This window comes from Mesoplodon densirostris, chromosome 6 (genome assembly GCF_025265405.1).
Source record: "Mesoplodon densirostris isolate mMesDen1 chromosome 6, mMesDen1 primary haplotype, whole genome shotgun sequence".
NCBI lineage: Eukaryota > Metazoa > Chordata > Mammalia > Artiodactyla > Ziphiidae > Mesoplodon > Mesoplodon densirostris.
Window position 1 is genome coordinate 26747976 of NC_082666.1, and position 15194 is coordinate 26763169.

At 37.8% G+C, this 15194-nt stretch overlaps 1 protein-coding gene across 1 annotated transcript in view; it reads right to left on the reverse strand.

The window, feature by feature from the left end:
- The window catches only part of ERP44 (endoplasmic reticulum protein 44), an 88297-nt gene that overhangs the window by 556 nt on the left and 72547 nt on the right, over nucleotides 1–15194 (reverse strand). The window contains exon 11 of the mRNA XM_060101359.1: nucleotides 1617–1719. Coding sequence (XP_059957342.1) covers nucleotides 1617–1719 — 103 coding nt within the window. The remainder of the gene's footprint in view (nucleotides 1–1616; nucleotides 1720–15194) is intronic.

Sequence of the window (15194 nt, forward strand, 5' to 3'; positions counted from 1 at the left end):
TAAGTTAGCCAGAACCCTTCCCTCTTACAAATGACTGCTAAGATTATTAAAGACACCTACTCTGAAGATAGAGACCTGGATGCCAGCAATTATCAAAACTCAGTTGACGTAAGGAAGAAAAACACTTCAATACTGCAAGAAATTAATTTCTGTAGTATTTTACTTGTACACCAACAGTACATAAAAATATACAGTGGAAATATGAGCGACTTCCAATAATTTTAGAGAAAAGACAGTGTAGCCTATCTCTACACCATGAGCTCCTCAAGAACAAACATGATTATCATTGCTTTAATATTTCCTGTAGTTTACATAGGAACATAGTACATTATATATATATATATATATATATATATATATATATATATATATATATATATATATATATATATATATATATAAAGCACATTCCCATTATAATCGGAAGCAGTGTGTCCACAAACTTCCCTTATTAGTCATGTTCCCCTTCCCCAATATATTTTTTATTTTTTTGCTGAGATGTTTTGTTTAAGCTGAAGCTATATTACTATGAAACGAACGTGTATTTGGTGCCAACTATGTATTAGTATGCAAAGATGAATAAATACAACGAGTTCAGTGTCTAATGGCGAAGCTGAAACAAATCAGGATAATATAATAATAGCAAGCTACATCTTTTCCTAATCTGATAAAATACTAAGCAGGCCTACTTTGGGTTACTGCCAACAAAGTTTTCCTGCATCTGTAGTTGCTTAATTATCAAAGAAAATCTGACCTCAGATTTCAAGGAAAAAGCATGTCATCAGATTTCTAAAAGGAACTCTTAACGCTGAACTTAATTTGACTCTTAAAGAAAAATTCACTTAGTTTTTATTTTTCTTTTACATGCGGTTCTTTGGACAAAATAGTGGATTGAAGTTCTGGGCATAGGCAATAAGAGTTTTGGTATATATCATCTTCCCTCTCAGTATAATGGTAATAGACATGATATAAATCAATAATGCATCAAAATGCAAATTTAGGAATATTTAAGTGGAACTTATACAGAAGTTTAGAAGGTTACTTGTAACAGAAGAAAATCCTCAGGTTAAAAAATATGTATCTATATATCAAGCAAATATAAAGTTGTGTTGATAAACAGTTGTCAAGCATTCTAAATCTCAAATGGAAAAGCTGCATAAAACTAAGTTTTGAGCATTATGAATACTGTAGTGATGAGGGCTCTTAGGATATCAAATCATTATTTTCTTTATAGTGTGGTCAATCTCTCAGCCACAGAGGAAGGCTTGAACAATTAATGGAATCCACTGATTTCTTCACTAATTACCTGCTTCTAATCCCTACCTCCTACTTCTGTATGAAGCCAACTGTATTTAACCCCTTCATAGCCATTTTCCACAAAGGACTTAGACAACCTTCATTTATATGATCAAGAAACTATATTGTAATATTCCTGCAACTTCTCTGAAGGTTTAAAATTTTTAAAGGAAAATAATTTGTATATTATCTAGAGTTTGTTCAGAATTTCTTTACAAAGACATTTGGGGCAGAAACTCAAGCCTATGCAAGAGCTTCAGAGTCTCCTCAAGACTAATTGAAAAAGAAAAAGAGTTCCCACTGAAAAACAAGAGTCCTACCTGTCCTGGGGCTGTATCAGTTGGGTCAGGACCATGATGGAATTCTCTGTGTAGTTTTCCAGAATGTAAGTCAAATACAAACTGCTTGAGTTTTCCAGGAATTCTAAAACCAAAGTAAAATAAAAATTTAGCTTAAACTATTTAAATGGACTTACATCTATTTTACCAACTTCACAACATTAAAAACAATTTTTTGAAAAACTTAACCTACAATCCCACCATCCTACCATAACTATTAACAGGCTAGGTACATGTCAAACATTTTGACACAATTGTAATCATGGTATGTAGATACTCAATTTTGTGTTCTAATGCTTGCATTTGTTTTATAGACATTTTTCTATGCTTACTGTAACAGATGCATCAGAGTCTATCAAGATGCTGTCCTAAGACTTACTCCCTTACTGTTGGGCATTAATATATTTTCCTTAATATATATAACTGCAAAACTTTATGTTCTGCAAAATTACACTAAAAATAATAGGGGCTCAAGGGAAAAATAGTGTTAGGGACTAACCACTTAAAACTATGTAGCTTTGTAACCAGAGTACTACTAAGAGCCTAGAGCAAAAATGTTAGCACCCTTCAGCCTCCTCCAGCATTTGAGCCCTGTGTCAGCCAGGTGACCCTACGTAACCTTAACCTGGAGCTTAGCAGTCCTCTTTTGAGATGTATGTAGGTCCTTGAGGGCGTTCACTGCCAGCACAACCAATTTTATTAAAATAATCTAAACCAGGGTGTAGCTTTTTCATATTTTTCTTAAACAGAGGAGGAAATTTCTTCACAACTTCTTCAACCACACAGGCGGTTTCACAGTGTTCACAGCTTAACACTGAAAAGCAAAGCACTTCTCAAAGCCATGAAAGTGGCTTTTTGTTTTTTTTAATGTCTTCATATACCACTAAGGCATTGTCTTTTATGGTGAAAAAGCTTTCTTTGGTGGCTTCATACTATTCTGAGGAATATAACATGAACCAACACAACTCACTATATACTTGACATCATTCCCATAATTCCCAATCATTGTAATGAGCAAATCTGCAGTACAGAAACATGCACTGTAGCAAAACAGACCAATATAAAGCTAAGCAGATTTATATAGCAGCCGTTTTTTCTTCATAATTATTTCCTTGAGTTGTATCTGGTAAAGTAGGAGTAATGAGTTAAAGAATAAGAACTTTAAACAAAGTGTGGGCAAATTATAGGCACAAAACATCGATATTTACTGCTACTTGCCTACCTGTTCTCTGAAGTCTTGCCAGCACATTTGTCTTTATTAAAATTTGTTTCACTAATTTGATAAGTAAAAGACACCAGCACTTTAATTTCCATTTCTTCAGAAATTAAGCATTTTTTCCATTGTTTTAATTTATATTTCTGCTCATATGAATTGTCCTCTACCGAGATCAATTAAAATTCATTATATTTTTAAATAGAAACACTTTGTTTTTCATATCTATTACAAGAATTAAAATGCAGGTCCACAAACACTTTAATTCCTTCAATAGAACTGACTTTTTAAATCACTGCTTTTTTGGTAGCATACCTGGCTTGTGTTAATATTACCAGTTTCTTTTTCTTTTTATCCTCTCCTGAGGTCCTGCAAGTGCTGTTTCTTCTCTTCAATAACTCCCACTGAGATGTAACGCCAATAACTTCATTGTACACCCATTTTGGCTCCCCACTAGCTCCAGTGCAACAGAGGCCAGCAGGTGCCAAATGCACAGTTTACAAATACAAATGACTGTCAGGTAGCTGTATTGACAGAATGCCTCTGAAAGGTTCTCTGGTACAGAAGAAATTGCATATGCACTAGAGATAAACATTGAGAGGATGTCAATTTAAATTTAATCTGACATCATCTACTGTCACCCATAGCAAAGTGCTAAAATATATCCATTCAATTCAAAGAACTGCAAAGAATCTATAATGTTTAAGATAAAGCCCCTGCTAATTTGTTATTTTACAACGTTCAAAGATGATCACAACCAATACAGTGTGAATTGCTTCTGCTAGTCGAGCAATAATTTATAATTAGATCTTAAGTGTAACAAATTCATAGAGTACACTCAAAACAGATTTTTCCCCAGCTTGAGTTTTTTCCCCTTGGCAACATATGAGAGAATTGTGAGCAAAAAGCAAAGATGAGAGATAGGATGAATCGGAATTGATGTGGTAGAAAACAGATTACAAAAGAACTCTTACCTAGCTTGTGGCTAGAAATTATCCATCATTATTAGGTAACAATCAGTGAATCAACAATGTATTGTCAAGAAAACAGACAACATGGTTATCTGCTTAAAAAGGAGAATAAATGGACCCTTGCCGTAATAAATTCAATTATATTTTCACACTTCAAGGTATACTTTTTCTAATCAGAACACCTAAGTGTTTCCCATCCTCCACTTACTTTTTTGTTTACAGTATTTATTTTTAGGTGATGCAAAATTTATACAGTGAAATGCACAAAACATGTTAAGTATCATTTAAACGAGCTTTGACAAATGCATACAAGGCAAGAAGTATTTTTATTATTTTTAAAAATTTACATAGAGTAGAATTCATTTTGGGGGCTTAAGTTGTATGAGTTTTAACATAGGCTTATGGCATCTTGTTACCACCTCCACAAATAGTATACAGAACACCCTTTTTTTTTTAACTCATATCTTCCTCTTCCCCTTAACTCCTGCTGATCTGTTCTCTATTCCCATAATTTGCCTTTTCCAGAATGTCACGGACATGGAATCATACAGCATATCATCACAAGACTGGCTTCTTTTACTTAGCACACTACATTTGAGATTTATCCATTTTGCTGCATGCATAAAAATGTTCTTTTATTTATTGAATAGAATTCCACTGAGTGGATATACCACAACTAGTTTATCCATTCACCCACTGAAGGACTTTGGGTTCTTTCTAGGTTTTGGTGATTGTGAACAATGCTACCACAAACATTTGTGCACAGGTTTTTGTGTGAACGTAAGTTTATTTCTATAGGAAAAATACTGGATTACATGGGTGGTGTATGTTTGACTTTTAAAGAAACTGACAAATTGTCTTCCAGACTGGCTGTATCATTTTGCAGTCCCACCAGCAATGTATGGGAGTTCCATTTGCTCCATATCCTCATGAGCACCTGGTATTATCAGTATTTTAATTTAGCCATTCTGAAATATATAATGGGATCTCATTCTGGTTTTAATTTGCATTTCTATAATGAATAATAATGTTGAGCATTTTTTCATGTGCTTATTTGTCATTCATATATCTTCTTTATATTCTAACAGTATATTTTGTGGAACAAAAGTTCTTAACACCATGAAGGCCAGTTTATCAATTGTTTTCTTTTATGGACGGTGCTCTATCTAAGAACTCTTTGTCTAACACCAGGTCATGAAGAGTTTCTCCTACATTTACTTGTAAGAGTTTTACCTTTCAATTTTGGTCTGTGATCAGTTCTGACTTAATTTCTTTTTTGGTATGAACGTGTTCAGGTGGTCCAGCACCATTTATTGAAAAGATTATCCTTCTCCACTGAATTGTCTTTGCACCTTAAAAAAAAAGCAATTACTATATTTGTGTGTCTATTTCTAGATTCTCTTTTCTGTCCCACAGCTCTATGTACCTACTTTTTCACTGATATTACACTGCCGTGATAATTTTAGCTTACAGTAAGTATATCTTAAAATTGGGTAGTATGAGTCTTCCAACTTTTTCAATAGTGCTTTTGTTATTCCAATTTTACCTTGCCATATAAATTTTAGAATCAGCTTGTCTGTATCTACAATAAATCTAGCTGAGATTTTGATTGAGACTGCATTAAATCTATAGGTCAGTTTGGGGAGAATTGGTATCTTAACAGTACTGAGTCTTCCAATCCATGCACACAGTATGTTTCTTCATTTCTTTTGGTCATCTTTGATTTCTTTCATCAGCATTTTGTAGTTTTCAGCATATAGATCCTGTACATATTGTGTTAGACTTATACCTAAATAGTCCTTTAAAAATTTTTTCCTTTGGAGCTATTATAAATGGTACTTCAAAAGTTTAATGGGGCTTCCCTGGTGGCGCAGTGGTTGGGAGTCAGTCCGCCTGCCGATGCAGGGGACACGGGTTCGTGCCCCAGTCCGGGAGGATCCCACATGCCGTGGAGCGGCTGGGCCCGTGAGCCATGGCCGCTGAGCCTGCGCGTCTGGAGCCTGTGCTCCGCAACGGGAGAGGCCACAACAGTGAGAGGCCTGTGTACCACAAAAAAAAAAAAAAAAAAGTTTAATGGTTTCCAACTGTTCTCTGTTAGTGTATAGAAATAAAAGTGATTTTTAAAAAGTTGACCTTGTATTCTACTAAAAGCACTTATCAGTTCTAGGAGCTGTTTTGTGAATTCATTGGGAGTTTTTACATACACAATCATGTCATCTACAAAGAAAGATAGTTTCTTTCCAGTCTGAACACCTTTTATTTATTTTCTTGTCTTACTGTACTTGCTAGGACTTCCACTATGACATTAAATAGAACTAGTGGGAATGGGCGTATTTATCAAAAACAAGAAAATACTTAGGAAGAAATTTAGCCAAGGAGGTAAAATATCTGTACACTGAAAACTATAAAACACTGATGAAAAATGACATAAATAAATGGAAAGATACCCTGTGTTCATGAACTGGAAGAATTAATATTGTTAAAATGTCCATACTACCTAAAGCAATCTAGAGATTCAACACAATCCCTATCAAATCCCAAAGGTATTTTTCACAGAAATAGAAAAAACAATCCTGAAATTCATATGTAACCACAAAAGACCCTGAATAGCCAAATCAATCTTGAGCAAGAACAACAAAGATGGAAACATCACACTACCTGATTTCAACATATACCACAAAGCTGTAGTAATCAAGACAATATGGTACTGTTATAAAGACATATAGATGAATGGAACAGAATAGAGAGCCCAGAAGTAAATCCAGACATTCATAGTCAACTGATCTTCCACAAAGGTACCAAGAATACACAATGAGGAAAGGCTAGTTTTAATTTATTTATTTTGTTTTATTTTTGGCTGTGTTGGGTCTTCGTTGCTGCGTGCAGGCTTTACTCTGGTTGTGGCGAGTGGGGGCTACTCTTTGCTGAGGTGCGCAGGCTTCTCATTGCGGTGGTTTCTCTTGTTGTGGAGCATAGGCTCTAGGCGCACAGGCTTCAGTAGTTGTGGCTTACGGGCTCTAGAGCACAGACTCCGTAGTTGTGGTACACGGGCTTAGTTGCTCCAAGGCATGTGGGATCTTCCTGGACCAGGGCTTGAACCCGTGTGCCCTGCTTGGCAGGTGGATTCTTTTTTTTGCGGTACACGAGCCTCTCACTGCTGTGGCCTCTCCCGTTGCGGAGCACAGGCTCCGGACGCACAGGCCCAGCGGCCATGGCCCACGGGCCCAGCCGCTCCGTGGCACGTGGGATCCTCCCAGACCGGGGCACAAACCCGTGTCCCCTGCATCGGCAGGCGGACTCTCAACCACTGCGCCACCAGGGAAGCCCAGCAGGTGGATTCTTAACCACTGTGCCATCAGGGAAGCCCAAGAAAGAGTAGTTTTTTAAATAAATGGTGCTGGGAATCACATGAAGAGGAATAAAACTGGACCCCTACCCAATTTTATTTTGTATATCTCTCTCACACCATATACAAAATCAATTCAAAATGGATTAAGGACTTAAATGTGAGACCTGAAACTGTAAAACTCCTAGAAGAAAACATAGGCATAAAGTTTCTTGACATCAGTCTGGGCAATGACTTTTTGGATATGACCCCAAAAAGCACAGGCAATAAAAGCAAAGACAGGGCTTCCCTGGTGGCGCAGTGGTTGAGAGTCCGCCTGCCAATGCAGGGGACATGGGTTCGTGCCCCGGTCCCAGAAGATCCCACATGCCGCAGAGCAGCTGGTGGGCCCATGAGCCATGGCCGCTGGGCCTGCGCGTCCAGAGCCTGTGCTCCGCAATGGGAGAGGCCACAACAGTGAGAGGCCCACGTACCGCCAAAAAAAAAAACAAAACAAAGATAGACAATGCAATTGTATCAAGCAGAAAAGCTTCTGCACAGCAAAGGAAACAACAGAGTGAACAGACAACCTACAGAATGAGAGAAAATATATGCAAATCATATACATGGTAAGGGTTTAATATCCAAAAACAGAAGGAACTAACACAACTCAATAGCAAGAAAACAAAAGCCTAATTTAAAAATGGGCAGAGGACATGAATAGACATTTCTCAAAAGACAATATATGAAGGGCTAATGGGTACATGAAAAGGTATTCAACATCACTAGGCATCAGGGAAATGCAAATCAAAAACCACAATGATTTGCAAAATGCACAATGATTTTACAAAACTCACACCTGTTAGAATGGTTATTATCAAAAAGACAAAAGATAAGTGTTGGCAAGAATATGGAGAAGAGAGAGCCCTTGTATGCTGTTCATGGTAATGTAAACTGGTAAGGCCATTATGGCAAACAGTATGGAGGTTCCTCAAAAAATTGAAAATATAACTACCATATGACCCAACAATCCCACTTCTGTGTGTATACCCAAAGGAAATGAAATCAGTATCTTGAGATATCTGCACTCTCATGTTCATTTCAGCATTATTCACAATATCCAAGAGAGAAATAACCTAGTGACCATCAATCAATGAATGGATAAGGAAAATATGGGTAAGGTTTATATACACACACACAATGCAATGTTATTCAGCTTTAACAAAGAAGGAAATCCTGTCATTTTCGACAACGTGGATGAACCTGAATGACATTATGCTAAGTGAAATATGAAAAAACAGAACTCACAGAAGCAGAGGACAGACTGGTGGGCACCAAGGACTGAGTGGGTGGGAGACATGGGAAAATGTTGGTCAAAGGATACAAAGTTTCAGTTATGCAAGATGAGTAAGTTCTGGAGATCTAATGTACAGCATGGTGACTATAGTACTAATATTGTATATTAGTATTGTATATTTGAAATTTGCTAAGAGAATACACCTTAATTGTTCTCACCAAAAAAAGGAAAAAAAAACATAACTATGGGAGGTAATAGATAGGTTAATGAGCTTGACTGTGGTAATTATTTCACAATGTATACATATATCAAAATATATCTTAAATACATTCAATTTTGTCAGTTATACCTCAATAAAGCTGGAAAAAAAAGGGGGAACATATAATTTGGAGTGGAGAGGGAACCGATCTATGTGTGTTGAGCCAATCAGATCCTAGAGGATGTGAACTAAGAGATATAAGGAACACAGATGATTTGATTAGAGTTACAAAGTCAAAGAGTTATAAAATATAGAGTTCACGCTAAGTCCTGTCATGATAAATCAGAACCACATCTGTGGGGCTTCCCTGGTAGCGCAGTGGTTAGGAATCCGCCTGCCAATGCAGGGGAAACGGGTTTGAGCCCTGGTTCAGGAAGATCCCACATGCTGCAGAGCAACTAGGCCCGTGCGCCACAACTACTGAGCCTGCGCTCTAGAGCCCGCGCGCCTAGAGCTGGTGCTCCAAGACGAGAGAGGCCACCACAATGAGAGGCCCGCTCACTGCAACTAAAAAGAAAGCCCACGCACAGCAACGAAGACCCAATGCAGCCAAAAATTAATTAATTAATTAATTATTTTTTTAAAAAAAGAACGATATCCATGCAGAAGTTACAGCACAGCAGCAGCAGAAGCTGCTATCCAGAGAGAAGGATGGAGCACTTGTGTGAAGATGGAAAAATATTGTATATCTATGCTGTCAAATACAGGAACCACTACCCGCATGTGGCCATCGAGCACCTGAAACGGATTTAGAGTGCCCGAGAAACTGACTTTTAATTTATATGATTTTAATTAATGTAAACTTAAGTATTCATATAGGGCTAGTAACTATCATATTAGACAGCACAGCACTATGATCATTATTACAAAGGGTGAAAGACAAGAAGCACAATCAGTAAAAGACAATGAAAGCACCAAAAAAAGGGGGGTGGGAAACAAGGGAAAATCATGATGGTGGCACAGAACTCAAAGTGTTCCACACACCCAAAACTACAAGAATGTTCATGAGGATGAATCAGGTAAAGTCCCATTACTAGCAGTGTTATTTATTTTTTCATGGGAAAAACCTGGATTTCAAACAACAGGGGTTATTTAGACAAATCATGAAACAATCCATTCAAAGGCAAGCTATCTGACCATTAGAAATAACAAAAATATTAATGACATGGAAGATGTTTATAATGTGTGGATAAAAAGAAAATTCATAAAATAGCATAGCTCTAATTTTATAACATACATATGTATAGAGCTCTTGTGGATTTATGGGTGATTTTTAATTTATTCTTTGGCATTTTATCAACTTTAAGAATTATCCACAAAGAAGATAAAATTTTTATAATCAGAAGTAAGGAACAAATGATATACTTAACACACACATACAAAGAGAGTAGACATCTTTGCCTGGTTCCTGATCTTAAGGGGAAAGTATTCAGTCTTTCACCATTAAATATGGTATTAGCAGTAGGTTCTTTGTAAATGTCCTTTATCAGATTGAGGAAGTTTCCATATATTCCTAGTTTGTTAAGCATTTTTGTCATGATGGATATTGAATTTTGTCAAATGCTTCTTGCATATGTTGATATAATCAGTATATGCTGAATTACTCTCATTGATTTTTGAAGGTTGAATGAGCCTTGCACACTTGGGATAAAGCCCACTTGGTTGTGATATATTATTCTTCTTTCATACATTGCTGGATTCAATTTCCTAATATTGTTTTCTACTTTTTGACTCAACTTATACAATAATGTAGTTTGAACTCATTCAGTGTATTACAGTGTAAAATCACTGTATCTTGCCATTTAAGTTACTTAACGTCTTTGACGTCTTCAGCTTTCTGATATGTAAAATGAGAACAACTGCTTTAATTAACTGTATTGTTTTTATAGTCTAACAGACTTGGATTTGAATCCAAATATATTATTGCCTATAATAATCATAGCTAGCCTTCTAATAGCACTGGCCATGTATCAGACACCGTTCTAAGAGCTATAGATATATACGTTCATTTAATGCTCACAACAACCCTATTAAGTAGATGCTATTATTATTCCTATTTTACCAATGAGGAAACAGAGGCATAGAGGTGGTAAGAAATTGCCCAGGGTGATATAACTAATAGGTAACAGATCGGGATTTAAGTCTAAGCAGTCTGGATCTAGAGTCTTGTGCATCTAACCACTATGCTATATCGCCTCTATGGTGACTCCATTTCAGTAAAGTTTATAAATCTCTCAGAGCTTAACTTCTTTATTGTAAAAGTGGAAATAATACCTATCTTCTAAGCTTGTTATAGATTAACTGAAAACACATACAAAAGTATAAAGTAAGGCTGGTACAGTGCCTGGCTCTGTCAGTGTTTGATGTCTATTTTGCTGGCAGGACCAAATAAGGTAAAATATATTGGAATGATTTGTAAAATAAAAAGTACTTATAAATATACTACGTATCAATATCAGTTGTACGATAAGTACGTTATATGAAAATAAAAATGGTGTTTAGGGACCTGGACCACTGTGTATATTGCCCAGTGGTTGACAGGAGAGACAAATTCAGAGAATCAAAAGTATACAGATGAATAGGAGAGGTGGGGAATAGGGCAGATGGGTAGTTGATAAATATTAGGATATATTCCAGATATATACATTCAAAGTAGTCAAACTCTTAATCTTGTAATAAGCAGATGAAACTAAAAGCAAAGCACTGGATGAACATCTACTAACGCTGTTACAACGCAGTTATTATAGCAAGAGATAATAAAAACGAAATAAGGTTTGCCTTTTAGAAAGATTTCTCATGAATTGGTTTGCAGGGCACAAGTTGAGACACAGATGTAGAGAACAAACGTATGGACACCAAGGGGGGAAAGCGGCGGGGGTGGTGGTGGTGGTGTGATGAATGGGGCAATTGGGATTGACATGTATACATTGATGTGTATAAAATTGATGACTAATAAGAACCTGCTGTATAAAAAATAAAATTTTAAAATTTAAAAAATAATAAAAGATTTCTCGGCACCATTTTTTTTTCAATCAAGAAAAGCCTAATTTGGGTAAAAAAAAAAGAACCCCCTAGACAATGAAGAACAAAACCAGATTCTCAGGGTTAAAGGGGAACTTAATGGTGACCTGATTTTAAACATTTCTCTTACCTGTCCCTCCAAGTTCTTTACCATTTCATTCAGTTCCTGGTTGGTTCCAAGTTCAACCAGACTGGCTAGTTCATCGTGGCAGACAAGCAAATTGCTGAATTAGGGAGATACCCCACCCCTGTAGTTTCAGTGTCGTCTCAGCCCCTCACCACAACCACCCTCACCTGAGTACTTCAAGGAATTACGATCATAATTCTCAGTGATTTAGTGATTTGGAAGAAATGACCTAGAGCCCAGAGTTGGGGAACTCATTAGCATTAGAGTAGCCTGTTAATTTTCCTACGAGTGACCTGAAGTCTGTCCTGCTGCTTTTTCCCATCACTGGAGCTCCAGTGGCAGCTTACGTAAGGACCCTTAAGCAAAGGAACACATGGTAGGGTATTTGCAGGCCACAGGTTTTTAGAAGGTCAGATTCTCTAGAAAGCCCTTCCACAGTCTTATACCAGACCCCATCATTTATTCTCTTCTCTCCGGACTGGAGAACATTTCCTAGACCTACCCTTAGGTGCTCTTGGGCTTCAAAACTTCCCCCCATTCCCATCTCCATATAAAAGTTTTTCCTTTACGTTTGGCAAGAAACCAATCTGGTCAAACTATAGAAAAAAACTAAGGATTTAGAGATCTGCGACTTAGTTTCCGGTACTAGCAATATTGTCTCTTCAAACATCTTTCACATTCACACTTACACTGCTTTTATATATACTGAAAATGTAACTGCTTTGGTATCAAGTGTTATGAGCTTGGGATTTGGGGGTTCAGTATACTCTGACATGACTCCTAGCCCTGCCACTAATTAGTTGTGTGGCCTTGCTGGTTACCTTACCTCCCTAACCCTCATTTTCTCTGCAAGAAGGAAGAGATGAATACAACACTGGTTAGCACCTCGCCCTGCCCCCACTATGCTGCAGTGCCTGCCTCTAGCTTGGGAGGAAACTGCAGCATAAATCTGCATTGTCTGTCGTTACCACAACCATACGTCCCCCACTTAACCCCAGAAATGCTGTGCTACTAAGCAAAAGTAAGAGTAATTACACTAATTTATGGAAACTGTTGATCATTTAAGCCTTAATTACCATGCAGCACAATAACAATTACACAAGCCATTAAATGTGTCTGATTCACTTTGCTGCATGTTTTGATTTGTAACACTTATCTGTTCACATAGGCTCAGTTTGTAGCTCACACAGCATGTGCCTCCTTACAATTAAAAAAATATTAGAGGAAATAGTGCCTAGGAGGGGAAATCAGGCAGCTAAGGGAGAAATTAAAGAAGTAATTTGTTTCAGAGCTTCAAATACAGTCACTTCTCTTATCTCCGTCCCTGCTCACAGGACTAACCACTTTCAGGATGGGAGAGGATAATTTCCCATTTCCATATTTCTTTGGGGAATCTTATTGACTCGGTGTCTTTTGGCACCAGGGCACAAGCACAATGCTGCCAGCTGATAAATTAGCTTTTCTTGGTCAAGTGCCCATCTCTTGATCCAGTGAACTATGGTTGGAGGATAGGGGGACTGGGTCATGTGATAAAGAATATGACCATTTATCTTAGTTTGGATACTCTAAGAAACAGACACCAAGATGGGATTGTTAGTGCTAGAGTGTTTTAAACCCGACTTCAGAACTGGAGGAAAAAAACTTAAGATAGCCAAGATGGAATTCGTCACGTTTCCCTTCATGTGTAACATTCCTAGGAATAAAAGCCAAAGTTGGGCATAGTTTGGTTGCTGATTGGTAAACCTAACCTGAGTCAACATCCTATTGACTTACACTAATTTGAGACTTCATAATTAGGGCTGTAAATTTCCAGTGAAAGGAAGAAGTAAATAATCAACCCAAGAGTTATCCACTACCAAAGGTAGGGAAATGGCCTGATAAGACTTCATGAAAATGACCCATGAATAGGGCAGCATTTTAATGCCAAGCACAGTCACTGCCTGGACGCTCTTGCAGCGAGCTCAACCACTAGAACAGCTGCCCCCTCTCCTAAAAAGTTTGTTCTTTTATCTTGAGCTTGCAGCCTCTGGAGGCAAGCCAATGAAGTAAGAGGAAAAGGACATGCAATCAGCTAAGACATTTCTTTCTGTCTAGCACAACAGTCAACGCTCACACAGTTGCTAAGCGGACTGTATGAGTTCCAATTTTTATCCAAATAAATCCCGGATTGTTAGGGAGATCTGCATCTTTATGGTGGATTTCTGGGAACAACTACTTTTTAAATCCTTCTTAAATCCAGCACAGTCCTGCCCTCTCAACTCTCCCCCAGCTCCTCACTCAGCAAATGATCTTGCTTCCTTAGCCATAGTTAAAACCAAGAATCGGACAGGATCCTCAGCAGTCTTCTGCTGCTGTCACTAACACGATAATCCCTGAAAAACCCAAAGAAACGCTGCACCCTTCCTTCTCTTTCTCACTAGGAAGGGTAGGTTATTTCCTCTCCTTTGCCCCTCATTCCCTCTGTGCTCCTTATGGCTTTGCTTTATCAGTGAGCCCCTCTTTTCCCTATCTCTTCAATAAATCCATTTGATTCTGTCCCACAAGCATTTAATCATGTTTAGCTTCTTGTTACCCTAAGGGGGGTGGGGGGAAGAAAAGCTAAAACTTTACTTCACCCTATGTCTCTCTGGAGCTATCTCCCTATTTTTCTTTCCCTTTAGAGGCTAGCTTCTTGCAAGAATCTTCATGTCAAATCTTCATTTCCTTACCAAACACTCTTCAATTCATTGCAATACAGCCTTTTGAGGGTCAGATCTAACAGATGCTCCATCCTTACCTTCTGGTTGAGCATTCCTTCCTGCTACAAGTGCTCCTCCCGCAATTACCATATTACTCTTCTCCGTTTTTTCTTTCACTTCTTTGATTCCTCCTCCTCTTCAGTCTTCTGCACATGTTCCTTCTTCTATCCTCTCCTTAAATGTTGGTATTCATCAGGGTTCCATTTTCAACCCTGTTCTAGGTCATCTCATCTGTTTCAGTAACTTCAACTACATCCCCATGTGTTCAAGACCCAGCCCTTATCTCTCTGTTGAATCCCAGAGCCATGTAAACTCTGTTCTGGACAATCTTCTCCTTTGTAGCCCACAAGCACCTCAAATTCAATATGCCAAGAAAGGGAACTCGTCATCTTTACCACAAGGCTGCTCCTCCACTAAGTTCCCAGCTCAGTTAGTGGCATCACAACCCAGTTAGTTGTCCAAATCAGAGTCCTGGCCATCAGGGCTAGCCTTGCCCCTCGCCCACTTTCTGAAATACCAAGTCCTCCTATTCCACCTAAAAAAAAGTCGCAAGAATCCTGCTTCTCTCTAGCTTTACTTAGTGCTACTGCCAGAATTTTGGAAATTCAT